The 22,053-nt window shown below is 33.9% G+C and overlaps 2 protein-coding genes across 3 annotated transcripts in view; one reads left to right on the top strand and one right to left on the bottom strand.

Annotated features, from left to right (window-relative positions):
* The window catches only part of LOC126739398 (lysosomal alpha-glucosidase-like), a 63,232-nt gene extending 57,480 nt beyond the window's left edge, over window positions 1-5,752 (bottom strand). The window contains exons 1-4 of one of the 2 annotated variants that reach the window (XM_050445064.1): window positions 5,581-5,752; window positions 5,323-5,509; window positions 4,844-5,273; window positions 4,561-4,760 (exon numbers count right to left, since the gene is read on the bottom strand). In XM_050445064.1, the coding sequence (XP_050301021.1) occupies window positions 4,561-4,760; window positions 4,844-5,273; window positions 5,323-5,499 (807 nt within the window). In that variant the 5' untranslated portion in view covers window positions 5,500-5,509; window positions 5,581-5,752. The other variant, XM_050445065.1, reaches the window with a different exon arrangement.
* Window positions 5,753-6,210: 458 nt separating this feature from the next.
* The window catches only part of LOC126739400 (xylosyltransferase oxt), a 52,804-nt gene continuing 36,961 nt past the window's right edge, over window positions 6,211-22,053 (top strand). Inside the window, exons 1-4 of the mRNA XM_050445067.1 lie at window positions 6,211-7,028; window positions 16,279-16,421; window positions 16,673-16,830; window positions 16,887-17,159. Of these exons, the coding sequence (XP_050301024.1) occupies window positions 6,421-7,028; window positions 16,279-16,421; window positions 16,673-16,830; window positions 16,887-17,159 (1,182 nt within the window). The 5' untranslated portion in view covers window positions 6,211-6,420. The remainder of the gene's footprint in view (window positions 7,029-16,278; window positions 16,422-16,672; window positions 16,831-16,886; window positions 17,160-22,053) is intronic.

The following is a 22,053-nucleotide window of genomic DNA, read 5'->3' as shown; positions in this document are numbered from 1 at the left end:
AAGCTCTGCCCTGGACCAGATGGGATTCTGGCATTCTTCCTAAAGAAATATGTTTGTGTTCTTACGAAACCAATACTGTTCATTTTTAACAAATCTCTAGGTACTGGTTCTTATCCCACTCTCTGGAAGAGAAGTTTTCTAGAACTCATTTTTAAATCTGGTAGTAGAAATGAAATTTCCAATTATCAGGCTGTGTGTAACCAATCTCAGTTGCCAAAGTTGCTTGACTGCCTGGTCAGTCATAGGATTGCCTGGAGTTTTAAATCTTCATTTAATCCTGAGCAATTTAGATTTATAAACGGCAGATCTACTGATGCTAATTTGGTGCTGTATGCTATCAACTACCTCTACCGCAGCTTGGAGAAGGGATTTCAGGCAATGACTCAATATATACAGATTTTTCCAAGGCTTAACCATGGGTTACTCTTTTTTTACTCTCGTTTTACCATGGCTTAACAAGGGTTACCATGGGGTACTCTTGCAGAAGCTTAGGGCTTTAAGTATTGTGGGGCCTCTTCTTCAGTGGATCTCGGGATTCATCAGAGGTAGAACCCAGATTGTTAATCTTGGAGGTACATGTTTCTCTGAAATTTTGGTGCCATCTGGAGTGCCTCAGGGCTCTCACTCAGACCCTGTTATGTTTTGCCTCTTTTTGATTGATTTACTTTGGAAACTTGAAAATTGTCGTGCTAATATTTGCTGATGATGTGAAGCTATTTAGGCCTATCACATCCCTTTCCGATTCTGTGCTCCTGCAAAAAGACCTTAATTTGTTCTTTGATTGGTGCCACTTGAATAGAATGTCGCTTAATATCAATAAGTGCCATAAGATTGCTTTTTCTAAGCAAAGAAACCCTACTGCCTTTCTTTATAAAATAAATAATGTAGCAATTCGTGTCAAAACAGAGGTTTCTGACTTAGGAATATTTATTGAATCCAGGTTGTCTTTTAAAAGTCACATCAATCAAGTGACTGGTAAAGCAATGAAAATGCTGGGTTTTATCCAACGGTCTACAACTGATTTGTCTTTGTTTACTTTTAGATTACTTTATTGCTCTCTTGTTAGGCCCAACTTGGAGTATGGCTCAATTGTGTGGTCCCCGTCATATAACTGCTACATTGAGCAGATTGAAAAAACTCAAAATAAATTTTTAAGGGTGGCTGCTTTTAGATGTGGTTATAGAAGACAGGAGTATTACTATCAGTGGGTCAGGGATAACCCGAACTTACCCATATTAGAGTCACGAAGAACATTACTCGACCTATGTTTTATGCATAAGGTTTTAAATAGATTGTCCCGAGTTATTGTCTCTTTTTAAACTTAGGGTGCCTTCCAGATTGAATAGACAATCAGAAATATTTTCAGTCCCATTCCACCGTACCAATTATGGTATTAATGAGCCAATTACACGAATGGCTCGAAGTGCTAATGGTCTGTCAGGACAGATAAGCTTTTTTGACTCTAGGATTACATCTTTTAAGGGGCAGTTAAAGAATATTATTTCATAGGGGCTTTAATTAATTAACTCATCTATACCTTTCATTGATTTATAGATGGTTTTGTATCTGAATATATATGTTTGTATAAGTATGCTATGTAACACTTTTGTAAATGGATTCCGTAAATAAATAAATAAATAAATAAATAAATTAATTAATTAATTAATTAATTCCATCAAGTGCGCCATTAACTTCCATTAAATTATAACTAAATAGTAGTCAATTTAATATTTCTAAATTCGATAATATTATTTAAGCAGGTATATGTTACTATTTTTAGAGGAGTGTTGGAGCAAAACCGAATAAATCCACTTTTTATGAAAAATGAGTTAGCGACGGATTTCAACTGACTTTGTTAAATTACACTTTATAAACTATCCGATGCGAGCAAAACCGAATAAATCCAGAAAATTTAATAAACGTAACAAGAGATGGCACCAAGGTTGTATAACTTAGAATAAAAAAAGGTAATGTCTTTACGGCTTTTGGCGGCATATTTTGTGTGTTAACGGGATAAAACAGTATAGTTTTAGCAGTAGTCAGTAGTGCTCTTCTGATTAATCTTGTCCCGGCGCGCCGTTTGCCGCAGTTTCGCGTAATTTTCGCGGGATACTATTTACATTCGATTGTTTTTGCTCTTATATAAGCACGTGTTGTTTTGATTTGGCCGATACCAAAAGGAGACTAATATGGATGAAGATATTATAATAGGTGAAACAGTAGCCGTATGTGATGCCAATGAAGGTAGCCAAATAAGAAAAAAGGTTGAGAAAAAGCAGAGAGGAAAACCTGGAAGGTAAGATTTACTTTTTAAAGGTGTTACTTAGGGTATGAAAGAAAGGGGTAATTTGTTTAATTCAAGACGTGTGGCGTGTCATTTTAACCCTTGTGTAACCAAGCAAATAAAATTGTTTTCTTTCTGTTTTAGAATTTAATTTAAAAAAATAAAATAATCGTGGGGATGCGCTAGATTTTTTTTTCTGTTGTTACAGATACCAGGATCCAGATCCAGACTTAAATGGTTTTAAGCGACCCTGCTCACATACTAACAAAACTTATCAATGCGAACAAGTAAAAATAAACAAATAAGAGATCTGTAAAAGAAAATCCTCAACAAAGAGCAAGAGCGGCGAATTCCTTTATGAAAATTAAGAAAAATCGATCATCAGAAGTAGTTAAGGTTTGTAGGAGTTTCTTCATGGCTGCACTAGCAGTGAAAAATCACAGATTGTTTACCATTTGTAAGACTGTTGATTCAGGAGATATTTTCAAAGAACGTCGTGGTGGGGATCATGTTTCAAAAAAAAGTTTGTCCAAACGGGATAAAGTTCAACAGTTTATCGGAAAATTAAGAGCTACTGAAAGTCATTATAATCGAAGCAAATCTAGAAGGATTTATTTACCGCCCAATCTCAGTGTTAAGGCCAAATTTATAATGAACAGGCTGAAAATCAGTGTAAAGTTAGCTATGCAATGTTTAGAAAGATTTTTGTTACAAAATTTAACATTGGATTTTCATCTCCAGCTTCAGATACCTGTTCTCAGTGCACGCCTCTAAAATATCGCATTAAATCGGAGAAAGACCCACAGAAAAAAGTAGAGTATATGACTAAATATAGAGTTCATAAGAGAATAAGCCAAGCTTTTTATACCCACTGTAAAGAAGAGCCAGCAAATTCTTTGACATTTTGCTTTGATTTACAACAGGTGCAGCCGCTACCGCGCACTCTTATTTCTGATGCATTTTATTCACACCAAATAAGTATGTATTCATTCTGCTGTGTTTCCATGAACTCAAAAAATCCTACTTTTTATATATGGACGGAAGATCAATCTGGGAGAGGTGCTACCGAAATCGGATCTGCGTTGTTGGACTACCTAACAGCTTTGGACCTGACTGGCATAACTCATATAGGATTGTTCTGCGACGGATGTGGGGGCCAAAACAAAAATTCCCACATCACTCATATGTTAATGTTTTGGCTCTTAAAGTACTCTCCTGATAATATTATTGAAATTATCATTACCTACCCTGTAAGAGGACATAGTTTTTTACCAGCAGACAGAGTGTTTGGATGCATGGAAAAAATATTTAGAAAAACTCCAACCATTGGTTCTAAAGAAGAATATGTTGGATACTATTCTGAAGTTGGAAATGTTAAGGTCTTAGGATCAGAGTGGAAAATTTTCAATATCAAGGAATTACAAGATTATCTTAATAAAGTTGCAGGAATATCGAATTTAAAACAAATTCGTTTACAAAAAAATCACATTAAAAAAACTGGAGAAATCAAGATATCAATCGCATGCTTCCAACACTACCGATTCGAAGCCCAATCAGAAGTTAAAAAATATCTCTATAAAAGAGGAAAGAATTTAAAGAACTTTTCGTTGTCAGAGATCCCGCTGCGCAATACCATTCCTCAAAAAAAAATTCAGAGTGTAAAACATCTGATGGAAAAACAATTTGGAAAAGAGTGGGCAAGTGAAGAAAAATTTGAATGGTACAAAAAACTGCTGTGTAAAGACGAAGGTGAAAATAATGAGAAAATTTCTCAGGAAGAGGATAATATTAGCAATGATTGTGACTGCTTGGAGGAAGAATATGCACTCCATATTTAGGTTTTAGTTAATGACTGTGTTGTTTAAAGAATTTTTTTTTGTTCTTTTATTTTTTCTTAATATATTGGATTAAATATTTTAAGAAATAAAGCTCTCTTGTTTAAAACAATGTTTTTATTGCAGCTTGGTAATAAAATTTTAAACAAAATCAAACAAAATCCAATACTTTTGAGCAAAACCGAATAAATCCATTTTTGGTTTTGTTGAAGAGTGTGTTACATTTGGCATCAATCCCAGAGCCATTTAAGCACAATTTTACCTCCAATGTTTTGATACACATTATACTTCAAAATTTATTGCCATTAATTTAAAACAAAAAACCCAATAATGATGGTTTAATTTAATTGATTGAGGTTTCTCAACCTGTAAAAAACCCACTGGATTTTGCCCACCTGTGAATTTTCTATGTCCCTTTCAAAAAAAAAATAAATTAGTTACCTTAAGGTGTAGGCGATTCTCAGTCTCATACTTCACTATTAACTTAATAATTTCCACATCATTTGGATAAGCACTCTTGTAATTTCTCTTGAGGAATCCAACTAAGCCAAAAGCTGTTTGGGTCACATTTAAAAATTTGTATGTCTCATAGTTTGGTGGGTAATAGCAGTAAGGAACATCTAGGGCAATACTCTTGTATCCTAAATATTTCAAAGATTTTAAATACACATTTTTATACTCACAATAGACATAATATTGAATGTTCTATAAAAGTTTTTCTTACTCTTGGGCTTGGTTTTAGCAGGTATCCAGCAGCAGCCCCTAGCTTCACACCCATCCTGATTAGCCCCTTCTTCAGGATAACAGTCAAATTTTTCATCATCTTTTAACAATTTACATTCTCCATAATCTGGCTTGGGTGGAGATGGTAGAGCAATTTTACGTTGATGCTCTTTTTGTATATCATTTAAGAGCTTATGAAGCTCTTCACTAGGATAATAGCGTTCTCCATTTGGTTGCACAATAGGGTTGTGCTTTAGATTATGATGCTCATAAATGATATCAAAACAATTTAGTAAATAAATTATTGGAAGGATCAGAAACACAGCCGAAAGAATTATGAATAGTAAAATAGTGGCTAGGTTTGGACGGGAAGATGTGCCTTCAATTTCCAAGGTTTCAGGTTCCCTAGCAAACCTTTTATAGTTGTAGGCCTGAAATACAAAATTTTTTTTGCCGGTTGATCAAGTTATTAGAACTTACATCTATTTTAGCGGGTGAAATTTCAAACGAGCTGTTTAAAGAAGATTCCTTAAGCTTTGGAGCTGTACAACGGCCTGTGGCAGTTTCATTGCAAAAGTTTTCAAAGCTTACAGAGTCAGTAAGTGGTCTTCTAGCCCTTCTAGTCCTAAACGACGATATGAAGTTGCGAAATCGCATGATTCAGGCTCTAAAATCATAAAATACTGTAACTAAACCATTAAATGACTGGATCTCTTTGTTTGAAAGTAGGATTTTTGCCCGGTTTTTTATTATATGTTTATGTTGGTAATTTGTGACCGATACGTCCTTATCTATTGGAGCAGGTTTATGTTCTTATCATATTTAATTTCCTTTTGCTTCTCCGCAATTGATAAACAATTTTTTTTATTCGATAATCAACATACAACCCGTAGTTTGACCTTTTTGACACATAAAAAGTAAAAATCAAAACAAACTCAGATGTCAATTTTTGACATTTTGCATGACAGACAAGCCATAGATATGGCAGCGCTGTACTCTCAGTGTCACAAACACAAGAATATGAACTGACCTAATATCCATATCGCTATATTCTTATTAATAAGTACCTCCGTAATAGTAAACTGCATTTTCATGTTTTCTTTAACACAAATACGGGGAATGTAGACAAAAGGAAAATTGATATCGCTTTTATTAAAAAGCGATAGGCGACACGCTTGGCAACTGCGCTTTAGTCAGTGTTCCCAACACAGGAATAAGCTTGTATTGATATTTCGATATCCCTATCAATACAGGCCAAATGTTTGGCAACCGTAATGTATGTCAAGTATCGATATGGCTACATTTCTATTAGCCAGTGACAGCTGTTACTCAGCGGACAGCTGGTATCTGTCAGAGTTGTCTTAGTAATGTCAGTGTCAAGGAACAAATAAATTAAAATTTATAATGTTTATTTCTTCCAAACCCAGATATTATCGTTTTTTTTACGATATATTGACTAAATGTTATTAAATAATGTGCTATTGATTGAACGTGAAATTTAATCGTGACTATAAGATTCTTTACAGTGATCCTCATAGATGGTGTGCGGACTATGAAGTCATTCCCTAATAAAACAAAATGGTCAAAAGTAGCCCCAAAAACAAGTACCTACGAAGATACCGGACCTGTTTCATTATTGGTATAGTGATTTTGTCGTTTCAAATCCTTCTGGTGGCAAATTTTTTCGCCCAAAATAAGAATTCCCTCTCACCTGAGACCTGGGAGCCCTCAGATTTGGAAAGGGACTCAGGGTCGTTTAATGAAGCATTAAATTCTGCCAGACGTAGCGACGATGAAGAAACCAATTTGCTAGCCCCTCAAGTAAAAAAGGCTGCCAATATTAGTCTTATGTTAAAATTAGAAGAACTCAATATTGAACTGCCATGTCAAATCACGGAGAAGCAGGCTCTCTCAGCCTTAAACAGAGCAAAGAGCCAAAAGTGTAGACAAATCATTGCAAACATTTCTTGCCTTAATTCTAATGGCCAGTTATATCCTCAGGAAATTCAGTCAACATGTCCAAATAAAAACTATGTAAAAGGAAAGCAACTAGGGTGCTATAAAGATGAAAAAAATTTTAGAATATTAACTGGGTACATGGGGGTAAATAAAAATGAAAATTCACCAAAATATTGTATCAATTTGTGTTTGCAGAGTGGTTTTCCCTATGCTGGCGTTCAATATTCGTAAGTAACATATTTTTTTAGTTAGGTAATTTTCACGTGATTGCCACATGAAGTTTTTTCCTTTTTGGTCATCCCTAAGGCACTTTTTTTATTGAAATGAAAAGTATTTGATTACAGGTATAACAATACTCCATCTTCAAATTCTTTAGATTAGGAATTGCACCATGTGTAAGATTATTTCTAGACTATTCAGCCATGATATTGTAATTCAAAATGAATCTGATCAGCTTTTAACCATTGTTGTGTAAGCAACAAAATTGTAGAATGATGAGGAATTGTAAGATGATCCAGAAATACCTCTAAATTGTTAGTCTTACCTCTGATTGAACTTATAATAAAAGAGTACTTTGCCTATTGGTTAGTCTAAAAAAGAATTATTACTAATTGTTATCACAGTAGGAGATGGCAAAATGACATGATTCTGTGATCACTTATTATCGGACTGCATTGTATATGAATTATTATGATCATGCTCAACAAAGAATGGACCATATTAAAGTTCCTTAATTTGGTGCCCCTTTTATTGCGTAATGTCACAAATAAAATACAATTTTTTACAAATCTATGAACATAATTTATAAATCTACTAAATTTTTAATTAAAAAATGTTGCTTTATGTAAATATGTATTAACTAAAAGTTGACATAACAAAAATATTAAGTTAATATATAAACAGTAGTTAATATGTGAATAAAATGAATACTAGAATATATTTATCCACACTAAGATCATTTGATCCACAGCCAATGACATAATGATTTAGTGTATAATTTTTCACAAACTAGATAGATTTTCAAGAATGCTGATTTATAAGGCATTAGGCTTAGTAATAGATTTAACATTCTTGATTGTTGATACCAACCTATTGAGCCTGGACATTGCAGTTGATCATTCATGCAGTATCAAAAGGATTAGGCTTAAATCAGAACAAATTGAATGCGGCTAAATGTAGTGTGGTCTAGATGTAATGTCTCTAGATCAAAAACACCCTTAAATTTTAATTACTTTATTAATGATATTATTTTGAGTAGATTAGAGCAAATTACTGATCTTGGTATCACCTTTGACTCTGAATTTACATTCATTCCACACTTAACAACATAGCAGCCCTGAGAAGGCTTGGGTTCATAATTAGAAGTTCTCAGAGTTTTACTTTGGAATCTACATTAAGACTGCTTTTCTGTTGCTTTGTGAGATCAAAACTGGAGTTTGGCTGCATTATATGAAACCCGCTCTATCAGAATCATGTTGGTCTCCTTGAATCTGTTCAGCGTAGATTTGCTAAGTTTTTGGCCTTCAGGCAGGATAGCATATATCCGGTAAGAGGGTTTGATCATCGGCAACTATTGGAACGCTTCAATCTACATCCATTACATCTCAGAAGAATGATGTTCTCTGTAAAATTCCTGCATGGGTTACTAAATGGATTCATTAATAGTCCTGTACTTCTTTCTGGTGTATGTTTCATGGTGCCTAGGCTTAATGCTAGACATCTCCTAACATTCTTTCTGCCAAGGCCTCATATTAACATCCTGTTGAAATCGCCACTATATACAATATGCGCTATATTTAATCGGATCTGTCACATGTGCGATATAAATTTCTCTCCGGTTTATGTGATTGTCGATATCTTGGTGGATCATTACTCTTGGGATTAAGACCCATGTGTTTAAGTTATAGTTGGTAGGTATATTGCAGTTAATTTAATTCAATTTTGTTGAATATGTGATTATCTTGTTAAACTTTTATAATTGGGTTTTTATATCATATTAATAGTTATTTGTTCTAATTTTTTGGATAACTTTTGAGATTGTGACTTTACTTTACTTTACTTTTAGGTTTGTTTGTATGTGTTTTTTTTTAACTATATTTTTCATTGTTTTGCAACTGTTTCCTGTTATTGGGCAAGTTACCTGTTGGAAATAAAGGCTTATAAAGGCTTATTATTATAAATTAGAACAAATAGTTGTAGTCATGGTCAATGGACTCTGGATGAAGTTGTAACTTTCTTTGTTGACACTCTGGATTTAGGATTGACCTGGCAGTCCCGTGTTAAGGAGTTCTTGTCTAAGTTATCAAAATGTATATTCTTAATATGAAATTTGTCCACCTCAGTTTTTACTTGCAACCTCAGGGCTGCATATTTTGGATACTTCTGCTCTGTAATGATGAACTGTTTGTTTAAATGGGGTCACTCTGGCCATATGTTCAAAATGTACATAGAGAAAATATCATAAATGCTAAAAAAGCCTATAATTCAACAAAGTTGCTTACTTCTAACAATATAACTGGAGCCTCATGGGAAATTATTAACTCAATCACGAACTTCTCAAGTTGCGGAACAAAGTGTGTTCCTAATTTGGTTACTGATAATGGAAAGAAAGTTACTGGCAACCTCAATATTGCTAATACCTTTAATATTTTTTTTGTAGAGTCAGTTTGAAAGATCACAGATAATTTTCAGGTACCCATGGGTATGAATGTGCCTTTCAACAGTTTATCCCAATCTCTTTTTTATTCCCTCTCACTGAAGGTGCAACACTTGAGATTATAAAATCTTCCTCCAGGAAAAAGTCATCTGGTGTAGATGAGGTACCTTGTTACTTATTGCTAGCATGTGCTGAGCATATTATTTCTCCACTTACCTGTCTTCTGAATTTATCATTTCAGTTTGGATATTTTCCTAAAGAGCTAAAAACAGCTGTTGTTATACCTCTTCATAAAAAGGAGGAGACAGCAGAAGTGAGTAACTATAGGCTTATTGCTCTCCTGTCTGTATTCTCAAAGATCTTTGAAAAATCTTTTAAAAGAAGACTTATTGCATTTTTAGGTTCTTTTGCTATACTGTCATGTCATCAGTTTGGATTCAGGTCTGGACTCTCTACATCAGATGCTATAATATCTCTTTATACAAATATATTGAATCATTTTGAATTGAAGTTAAAATCTGTTGGTATCTTTTTTGATCTTACTATTAAATAAGATCTTTCATTATGGTATAAGAGGTCCGACTTATAAATGGCTTGAATCATATTTCACAGGTAGAACCCATGCTGTTAGATTAAAAGTTAGTGGTCAGGTGACTGGGCAATTGTCATCACTGGGGTTCCACAGGATAGTGTTCTTGGGCCCATTTTGTTTTTACTTTTTATTAATGACTTGCCTCTCCTGGTTAATGACAGCTAGAAAACACTTTTTGCCGACGATGCATCAGCAGTTGTCTTGGGTACTAACTATCAGTCTATCCACTTAAAAGCCACCAAGTGTATAGCTGATATTGCGGGGTGGTGCCAGAAAAATGGTCTTTGTTTGAATAGTTTGAAAACCAATTTCATTGTTTTTACTCTGATTCAAGCTATACAGGACTGGAGCTTACTCCTTAGAGAGGAGTCATCAAGTAGCATCATCCAACAACACTTCGCCAAGTTCTTAGGAATTGTAATTGAAAGACATCTATCATGGGATCCTCAGGTAGAATCTGTGTGCAATAGATTATCCCGCAGCAATTATGCCATCTTACAGCTTCGAGACTATGTGGATGCATATACACTTAAAAGCTTTTATTATGCCTCAGTGCATTCCACTCTATCCTATGCCTTATTAGCTTGGGGTAATTCCTCCAGTATTGGAGGAATGAGTACTAATAAATCGAAAGCGCATTATACGTACGATGTTTAGACTTTCCTTTAAAGAAACTGGCCGTGGTACTTTTAAAACAGAAAAAATCCTAACTATAATTAACATCTATATCTTGGAGTGCGCATGTCAAGTACTTAAAAAACCACATGAGATCTGGAGATCTTAATTTTTATAAAACTCAAAATGCAAATTATACATCCCTTTTACCCGGTTGTCGCAGGTACAGGGTGGTCCGGAAATTACATCTCTCAAAATTTTTAATCATCTCCCATGTAGAATAAAGAGAGCTAACGACTTTTCCAACTTTTAAGAAAGCTCTTAGGACCATGTTAGCTGACTGTCCTTTTTACTAGTTGACAGAGTTCTTTAACTGTAAATTTATTGACTAAATTTAGTTAAATTTGTTTCCTTTCATATCTTTGTAATTTTATACTATTTTATTAGCACTGCAGTTTTTTATTGACAATTCCTATACATTGTTATCATGTAGATGGAAATAAACGATTTGATTTGATAATTGATAAGGGTTTTTCTGGGTTTAAGTGATGTTTGACTGAGTTTATTGAAAATCAATAACTATATATGTATACATTTTAATATATTTTTTTTTAATTGGATTAAATTTATTGTCAATTTATTGGTTATATTGTCTATAGAATCACGAGTTTTATTAATTTCTTATTTATTTTCATAAGTATGTTGTTTACAAATTTGGCAAATTTTGTTATTATTTTTTTTATTGTCACAGTTAGGTTATTAATTTTTGTTGTAATTTATTTCGTTACTGTAAAGTAAAGTAAAGTAAAGTTTATTCATGCTTATGAAAAAAAAAATAAATTTTTCTTACAATCGTCACAAGTAGATAAATACATAATAAAAAATTATTTCACTTACAAATTATTAAAGTTTTACATTGCAAATTAAAATCCTTATCCAAAATATTAAAAAAATAAAACCCAAGATACAATTTCACAAATACTAAATAAAATAATCACAATTTACAAACAGTTAAAATTTTGGAGACCCCAATATCAATTTCAATTTCCTAAAACCTATTTTTGTTTCATTTTCACCAATTTTCACAGTTGAGCTTGTAGATACTCATCAAAGCTATAGAAGGCTCTATCAGCAAGTAATTTTTTTACTGAGGCAGCAAAAAGTTTTTCATTTAGAGCTTTAATATTATTAGGAAGTTTATTAAAAAAGCTTGGGGCATAATAGGTAGTTGAGATATGAGATTTATTGAGTCTTAGAAAGTGCATTTCCAGGAAATCTACTTGTCGAGTGCTGTGAGTATGAATTTCTGATCTCTGGGTATATTTATGTAAATTATTTTTTGTATATATTAGACATTCAAAGATATACCGTAATGGAACTGTAAGAATTTTAAGTTTTTTGAAAGAGTCTCTCACATCGTCCCCGAAACCCAGACCCTCGACAACCCTCAGAGCTCTTCTCTGTAGTTTAAAGATTCTCCTAGGTTGAGGTGCATGACCCCAAGCCATGAGACCATAATTGCAGGTGGACTGTATTAGCGCATGGTAAACCATTAACAAAACATCCTTATTTACTGTGCCTTTTAAGTGTTTTAAAAGAAATATTTGTTTTGCCAATTTATTTGCAATGAACTCCACATGCTTATCAAATATCATAGTAGGATCTATGTGAACACCCAAGAATCTCACCCCATCCGAACTCTCAACATTGGTACCCTCTGTATTTCTCAAAGAGAATAGGACTTCCTCCGTTTTGTTGACATTTAGGCTAAGTCTATTTGCACTGAACCACTTGCCCAAATCTGACTTCACCTCCACCAGCATCAGCTCCAGTTCTTGCACACTAGTACTGCAAGAATAGACTCAATTGCCCTGTCAATATCATTGACATAAATAATAAAGAGGAGTGGCCCCAAAATAGAACCCTGGGTACACCATGAGTTATTTTGCATTCTTCTGATAAAGCTCCACCCAAACAGGTTTTCTGTACACATCCAACAAGATAAGTTTCAAGAAGTTATAAACTGGGCGGGATCAGACCATAAAGTTTAAGCTTGCTCAGAAGGATCCTATGGGATATGCAGTTGAAGGCCTTTGAAAGGTCACAGAAAATTGCCCCAACATGGGACCCCATTTCAAAGCCCTCAACCACATACTCCAGAAGATCAAGTATAGCCTTAACAGTCGATTGTTTTTTCCTAAACCCATACTGAAAGTTTTTGAGGATTTCATTTTGTTCAAAATAGATATAAAGTTAATTTTTTAAAAGTAGCTCAAAAACCTTCGATATTATTGGAATCAAAGATACTGGACGGTAATTATTTAAATCATTTCTACTCCCTTTTTTAAAAATTGGTATGATCTTTTGAATTTTAAGGCCACTCGGGTAGATGCCTTCCCTTATACATAAATTTAAAAGCTTTGTTAAAGGATATATTAAATGCTCTTTTGATTGTTTTAGAAGAGGGACATTCATTCCATATATGTTTCTAGAATGTTTATTTTTTAAATTACTTATAGCATCTCTAACTTGTATATACGTCACTTCACTAAAAGAAAAACCCCCCACAGGGACACCCGACAGGCAGGCCTGATCCATAAATGATTCAGCAGTGACCGTGGCCAGTGGAATCTTCTTGAGAGTTTCCTCAGCTATACCTGAAAAAAATTTATTGAACTCGGATACAGTAAGACCCACTGGCTGCTCACTATTCACCTTCTTTCTTTGGCCATTTACAATCTGCCAAGCAGCTTTCGTTCTATTATCAGCCTGTAGTATATATTGAGAGTTTACCACCCTTTTTGCAGGTATAATTTCTTCCCTATACCTTTTTCTAAAGATTTTGACCTGTTCTGCAAGTTCTAGACATTTATTATTGCTATACAAGGAGTTTAAGAAATGCAAGGTTTCGCGCATTTGCTTTAAATGATCATTGAACCAAGAGACCTGACAATTTCCCACCACACTCTTCTTTTTTACTGAGAATGATGCATCCATTGCATTCACTAACAAACCAATAAAAAATGATGCTATTTCATTAACAGTATCAGGGGAGCATAGAAAACCCCAGTCAACCCTTTCCAACATTTTGAACATGTTTTGGATACCCCTCTGTTATTGGTCTATGAAAAATTTGCTTTGTGTGAGTTGTACTTTGCATGTTTAGAAAATGAACCTTAATGGGGACATCCCGTATATATGACAATTACAGACCAATATCTCTACTGCCTCTGTTCTCAAAAATATTTGAAAAATGCTTGGCTATCAGAATTGCCCAGTTTTTTGAATCCAATAACTTTCTCACCGATAGGCAGTTTGATTTCCGAGCAAACCTGAATACATCAATGGGAATACTAGATCTTTCAAATTATATCTATGATTCCTTTGAGGGCGGTGATTCTGTGGCTGCTGGCTTTTGCGACCTTAGTAAGGCCTTTGATTGTCTTTCCCATGACATCCTCATCAAGAAACTGCCTCATTATTGCTTTGACTCAAAAAGTGTCTCTCTCATAAAAAGTCACCTCAGTCAACGGTTCCAGAGAGTCCGTGTGGGTGGGGTTGATTCGGAGGAAAGGCTATTGGGGATTGGGGTGCCACAGGGATTGCTCCTTTGACCACTGTTGTTTCTAATTTATATCAATGACTTACCCTGGATTGCACTTTGTTCTTTTCGCTGATAATACCACAATTGCCTGCTCTGCTGGAAGTAGCGCAGAGGCTGAGGGTATGAGGAGGAAGGCATTATCGAGGGCTGAACAATGGTTCTCTTGCAATAAACTTTTTCTAAACTCCTCTAAAACTCAGGAAATGACCTTTTCTTGTCGTGTTAGGGATACAGAGGGCACTGGAAAAAATTTTAAAATTCCTTGGCGTCCTTGGCGAGTTTTTAAAACACGAATTTTAACTGTTATGTACCATAGCAATTCAAACACTATTTTATTAATTGTTACATTTTTTATACCTAATTTTTATTTAGTCTATTCTTTTAAAAAAATTAATTCTCAGTTACTGTTTTAACTGCTTTAGCATTAGTTAGTTACAGTATGTCTGTTACTGCAATGTCCTTGTATTTTATTGTATGACTGATACTAATCATTACCCTAGTTTGCATCTATTGCATGTATGCGATGATATTCTTCGTGCTATGGACAATAAAAAAGCTACTGCAATGGTGCTGTTAGACTATAGTAAAGCATTTGATACTCTTGATCATTTTATTTTGCTTGCCAAATTAAAATATTTTGGCCTACATGACTCAGCTTTGTATCTTCTTTGTGATTATTTGGCTAAGGAGTACTGGTCAGGGAGTTCTGCAGGGTAGTATTTTGGGACCACTTCTGTTTTCAGTTTACACGTCTGATTTTCTTGACTTTCTTAAAACATGCAAGTCGCATCAATACGCGGATGATGTTCAACTTGTCAAGTCAAAACTATTGGTTTTTGGGATTCCTGTGTGGAATGATTTGGGCGTGAATGTCTCCATCCAGGGAGTTAATCTGCAGCCAAGTAGCTGCGAAAAAAACTTTGAATATCATGGTTCTAATATTTTACAAAAAGCTTACTATAAACTAAAAGTCTTGTACATGTGTAAAGATTTTTTATCAACTAACATTAAGGTAAAGTTAACTCAATCATTAGTCCTCTCAGTGGTCAGTTATGGAAGCGTTTTATTCTGGCTAGCCCTTGCTCAAAGAGATAAATATAGCTTGCAAAAATTACAAAATGCTTGCCTAAAATTTAGTTATTGTAAGCAAAAATATGACCATGTAACACCATTATTTATCGAATCTCAATGGCTAAGGCTGGAAGAACGATTCAAAGTTTATATGGCTAGTCTCATTTATAAAACTGTCCACAGTGGAGTCCCCAGGTACTTGTATGAGAAGCTGGTAAGCTGCAGTAGCATTCATGGTCGTGATATGCGTCATTCTAAACTTTTTTGTGTCCCAAAGTGTAGAACTACCAAATTTCAAGCCTCATTTAGCTATACCTGTGTTAAAATCTATAATGCGTTGCCTCATGATTTGAAGTGTAAGCACTCACTCGCTTACCTTCAAGAAAGCTGCCAAACTCCATTTTAATAGTAGTTTATAGTTTAGTATTTTACGAAAATCATGTTTTTTTTTCTTTTTTTCACTTTTTGATTAACTATATTACTTGATTAAATGTATATGATTATGTCTGTGTAGGATCGTGTTATTTTATAAGCTTAATTATAGTTACTAATTTATAGTTTGAACTTGTATATATATATATATTATTTTAAAGTACTATTTTTAAGTGTACGGTTAGATAGAGTAGCCATAGGCTAGATCTCGCCGCATTTATAATTGTTATTGTAATTTTTTTATTTCCGTAATATAAAGGCTTATTTATTTATTTATTTATTTTTAAGTTAGTTAGGTTAGTTTAAATTTAATTTCTTGAATATTAACCTATGTAAGTGTTTTTCTTTTGGCACTGTAAGCATTAATGAGCATTAAATAAATAAATAAAAATAAATAAATAAGATTTTGTTAATAATACACTTCTGCTTCTGATGACACTCATTGTTCAGTTGTAGAAAATTACTGTAATATAAGAATTTTTCAATTGAATTTTATTACGTTTTTAGACAAGAATGTTTTTGTGGATCAGATAGCCCTCCTCTTAGCTCAAAAATACCAGATTCATCATGCAATATGAAATGCCCTGGGGATCCGCATGAGACCTGTGGAGGCTACTTTACCATTAACATATACCAAACAGGAATTAAAAGTAAGAATGGTTAGACCTATTAAAAAATCATATCTGAGAATTGCTTTGATTATCCTTTTTCATGATGTTTTCAGTTTATCCTAATTATAATAAGTGATTAAAATTTAGTCACGATATTTAAACTAAATATAGGATACTTTAATATATTATTACCTTATTTTACAACAGTTTAAATCATTCTGGCAATAAATGTATGCATTTCAGGTTTATAGGTAGTAATAAAAAGTCTAATTTTAAAAACTTTATTGCAGAATTTGTTCCACAAACTGCAAATAACACCACGAATGAACTAAAATCTACTAAAATAGTGTTTCTTTTAACACTTAATGGAAGAGCCTTGAGACAAGTCATTAGGCTTTTGAAGAATATATACCATAGGGAACATTATTATTATATCCATGTAGATATTGTAAGTACACGTAACACATTAATGTTTTATGTCCAATAAATAAATGTATACTTTAGCGCCAAGACTACCTTTTCCGAGAACTTCTCAGCCTGGAAAGCTTCCCAAATATTCGCCTTACAAGAAACCGATTTGCCACCATATGGGGCGGAGCATCGCTACTCCAAATGCTTCTTTCTTGCATGAAGGAGGTTTTGGCGATACCAGAATGGGATTGGCAATTCATTGTGAACCTTAGCGAATCAGATTTGCCAGTAAAACGTATTGATAAGCTCTCTCAGTTTTTGAGTGCCAATAAGGGAATGAATTTTGTGAAATCACATGGAAGAGAGGTAATTAATTTCTTCTACACACAATTCAAATTCATTTATTGCTCTTTTGATTACATAAGTAATATAAGGTCGTCTATTTGAGAATAGTACTAGAATTAAGATTAAGTTAAAAAGTTTAAAATTAAAATAGTTAGAGCTAAGTAAAATAAAAAGGAAAAGACACCACTTAACACTAACTACACCAGCAGACACAGACTTATCAAACTAGGTAAATATAAAAAAAAAACCTGCTAGCAATATGGATAGTTAAAACCAAACAGATTAAGCTTATCTGAATGAGTTATGTATTCACCCACTGAACAAAAGGGGGCTGAACAAAAAACGTTCTTGCTACTAGCTTGAACTGCCTGTACCCCTTTATCTTCTTAATTTCATCGGGTAATGTATTGTATATTTTGACACACATAATAGGGACTGATTTCACACATGGTTGTCTTATATGTCTAGGCACTGTAAAATCGAATCTATGTCTTGTCTTGTCTTATTACTGTTAATATTTACATCACAATTTTTTTGAAAGAGATGTTCGTGTTTGGAGGCAAAACAGCATACTTTGTACAAGTAAAGAGAATATATTGTCATGATTCCTAATTTTTGAAATAAAGGACCACAATACTCTCGAAAAGCGAATCCACATATTGTCCGTACAATTCTTTTTTGAATAACAAATGTTCTTTTTATTGACTCTGCATGAGATCCCCAAAACATTATAATGAATTGGTGAATGAATTATCATGAATTATCCTAGTGTGGTAATTATGTGATTTTAATGTTTGTGTAGACCCTGTTTAGTCACTTTCTCATGCATCTTAATATGCCCGTTTTATTTATTGTTAGTAATTTTAACCTTTGATTTTGCCAGAAGCACTGTAGCTTTTTATGTGTTGTGAAGAAAACCCTCTTTGTATATCCGTGATGATGGACATCTTATATGTCCGAAACATGTAGGATAACTGGTTTTTCAAATAAATTTAGTGGAGGATGACCGAAACTATTTTAGTTACCCTTTGTCAACTGTTAACAGTTGGGCAAACTGATCAATACAGTCTTTACAGCAAGTTATAACCGTTCTTGACTTAGCAACAGCATATCTTATCTCTTGCGAGGAAATCCTACTGCAGTTTCGGCATGAAACCTTCTTACATCTGTCACAGGGACATTCAAAAAGCAAAGATTTGCTCTCCTTAAAATATCAGGTTTCCTTGCAAGAATTACAAAAAAACCTCTCATCGTCAATCGAAGGCATCGCAAAAAAATTCCAGTTCTGTACAGAAATCTGCTCAAAGGTTCCAAAAGCCCAGCCCTTAACCGTAGCTCTAGTTTTAGGGTAAGTTCTGTAACCGAACCTTGGTGAATCATCGGTTAGAACTGGTATTTTTACGGTTCCTGAAAATATCGGTTTGAAATGGAACGCTCTGGTTACTCATTGGTCGTTCGTCTTGTTTTCGTTTCTTGATATTATGTTATAAATTCCATTTTTGTGTTATAGGTACCTATTATTATTTATAATACCCATAATTAATGCAAATGCTGTTGTTATATTTGAGCTCCTGCTCCTAAGCAATGATGGAAAAAATTTACGAATACACATCTCCATTATTTCAAGATCAAGTCCTGGATTTAAATTGCAATCAAGTGTATTGAATGCAATGAATTGAAATAATCAAATGATCAAATTTCATAAACAGAAAAAAACCAAACGAAAAAATCAAACCAAAACTTCATAACATAATCTATAAACACATTTCCGGATGTCGTAGATTAAACTCAGAATATAAATATGTTTAAACCACGACATCCGTAGGAAAAAACGAAGGTACCGAAAAAAATTATCGGTGGTTTCGGTTGACATTTGCAACCAATTTTTCAGGAACCGCGTTTCATAACCGAACCTAATTTCAGAAATTGTATAGTTATGGAACGGTAACCGGCACAACTGGAGGACCGGTTAAGTTAGGAAACTTACTTTTAGTGTCGCCAAACCATTGCCGAACTACGGCCGCAAAACTGGAGGCACTGCCGACTACTGGCCATGACTAAAGTCAAAACAAAAACAAGCAAAAAAGTCAGTAGCCTTAAATTCGACTTCGTACGGTCTGATGCAGAGAACCACAGGCTGCCGCGAAAAACCACCAATTAACCGAGCGTTGACTTCACAAAATATAATTATACTAGACACAAGCCAATCTTAGGCATAAATCTTTAATTATTTAACGAATTTAGAGACGTGAAAAAACATACACAACATAACCTCACTCTGAAAAATTTCTGGAAATAAAATTCTTAAACACTCCCGCGTCATCCTTCACCCAGTCAACACGTGGTCGTTCTATTCCTTTCCTATCCTTCGGATTCCTTTCCTACCCCTTGCCGTTGGATATAACGTGCCTTTAAGAAGTAAATTTAGTGAAAATATTAGTAAAGTAAAGTACTTCCGCGTCATCCTGCACCCAGTCAACACGTGGTCGTTCTTTCCTATCCTTTGGAACCCTTCCTAGACCCTTTCCTGCCCTTGCCCTTTGCCAGTGGTAGCTGAACCTATTTACGCCGGTAGCCAGGCCGGATGCATCGTAGGGGAGGCGTCACCGTGCATTTCAGTATTAAAAATTGTGAAAATATCGATTCGGGGAACAGGGTACATACCCGACAGTTTTCCCGAATCTCCAAATCGTGCTGGCAGATTGCCTCGTAGCAGAAGCCATTAAAACCACAAACCAAACCAAACCAAAATTCTTAAAGTCCTTAAAAGCCAAATCGAAAGACTAATGAATTATATCTTTTACTTAACAGCAATAATAATGGTAAATCTTTTATTGATACACAAAAAGAAGTGGCAATAAAATTAAACAGCAAAATAAAATTTGTTTTCAAACTTAAAAACCACTTAACACCATTGAGCCTGAATCCACATTGATACGTAATTACGGATCCGTTGGGACCACGTGATTGCTATCAGCCAATAAGAAACCCAAAATCGGGTCTGTTATTGGCTGATAGCAATCACGTGGTCCCAACGGTTTCGTCATTACGTATCAATGTGGATTCAGGCTTACAGTTTTGACAAGTTTTTGACACCACCTTAATAGTACGAGAGTAGTAATCCAAGTTTCTAATTCTATGTTCTTTATTCTGATAACCTGCTTATAGGCTGTGAAAAAATATCAGATTTGTTTTGGCAAATTATTTTTTTAATCGGGTCCAATCATCATCTTATTTAATAGAGATTTGATAATCCTAGCATATCTAATCCTAAATTAATTTAAAAATATTTGTGCTTAAACTTAAACTTGCTTTGGAACTTATTAAGAGTTCCAAACTATTTTTTTATTGAAGTTGGTGCTGTTTCTTATCCTCTCTTCACTCTGTTTAAAAAATTCCTATAAACAACAGTGTTTCCGATACTTTGGAAGTACAGCTTCGTGGTACTTATATTTAAAACGGGCAATCACAACAAACTAGAAAATTACAGAGGTGTGTGGATACATTCGGCCATTTTAAGGCTTTGCCTAGCCTAATTTAAGACTACATCTTTTTCTAAGGAACTCACAGTTAATCAGCAGCACGGGTTTTGCTCAGATATATCTACTGTGTATACAAACTTGCTTATGTTTTAGCAGGACCGGCTACATTGGAAAGTGATTATCAAATAAATGTGATACACAATGGGCTCAAGATAAGTACAGGGATTTCTATGACCATGAGATATAGAAAGTTGGTTAAATGAGAAGAATTTACCGGCTGTGGGTGCTCAGAGAACCGAAAAAAACCGAATTTTTGAAAAAAACATAATATTTTTTGCTGAGTTTATTACAAAAGATTTTTTTAAATAAATGATACTTTTTCATAGCCACTTTTTTCCTTCTTTAAGATATCGTTATTAAATTTTAGATCCGACGGTTCGTCTTCAGGCCACCATCATCAACTTTTTTTTCCAAATATGGAAAATTTAACGGAATATTACAAGTTGAAGTTCAATCATGTTTTATAACAACATAAGTACAAACAATAACAATAAAAAAGTACAAAATAACAGAATCTACGTCGGTGTAATAAACTTAACAGAAAATATTGTTTTTTTTTTGTGAAAATTTGATTTTGTATATCCCAACAAACTACTCGGCATTTTTTAGATCTCAAAACGGCATGTTATTAAGCCCCCAAAACCGCTAAATTATTCCTATTTAACCAACTTTCTATCTGTCATGGTTATGGAGATCCCTATATTGGCCCTCCTTATCTTGGGTATGTTCCCAAGCAGTTCTCCAAGACATTTGACATGGTTGTTCATGGTATTTTACAGAGCAAGCTTAGTCTTTTCGGATTTTCCAATTATATGGTTAATTAGTTAGTAGATTCCTCTCAGATTTGATCAGTTTTGATTGGGTAATGCCAGATCAAGTAACATTGTAGTGTGCTCTAGAGAGCCCCGCAGGGTGGTCATTGCTTCTGTGTTTTCTTATATTTAATTTAGGTTTTTACTTTTTTTTTGGAAGTTAAATTGATCAAATTCTGTAAAATATGTTTCATATACAGTCTCCATTTGGAAATGGAGTATTAGATCTTATCAAGAGGTGCAGTTAAGTCTAAAAGAGTCAATTAGTGATTTGCTAAATTTTTATATATTTGTCCTTATTTATAAACAATTTTAATTTATATCTTATTTAGCAACTAAAATATCTAAAAAAGTATTTATCTTTATTAAAATATTATAAAATTTCCATTTATGCCATTATATTTTTCAAAAGTTTTTGACGATATCCGGTGATCTATCAGACCCTCAAGGCTTACAAATTGTTACCATTAATCTTCCATATACTCTCTTTTCAGTATTACATTTGAGGAGGTTTAGAGCAAAACCGAATAAATCTACCTAAAATGATTTTTGGAAAAATAC

Source organism: Anthonomus grandis, chromosome 8 (genome assembly GCF_022605725.1).
Source record: "Anthonomus grandis grandis chromosome 8, icAntGran1.3, whole genome shotgun sequence".
In the NCBI taxonomy this organism is placed as follows: domain Eukaryota; kingdom Metazoa; phylum Arthropoda; class Insecta; order Coleoptera; family Curculionidae; genus Anthonomus; species Anthonomus grandis.
Note: the sequence above shows the minus strand (reverse complement) of the source record. Positions and strands in the feature narration are given on the sequence as shown.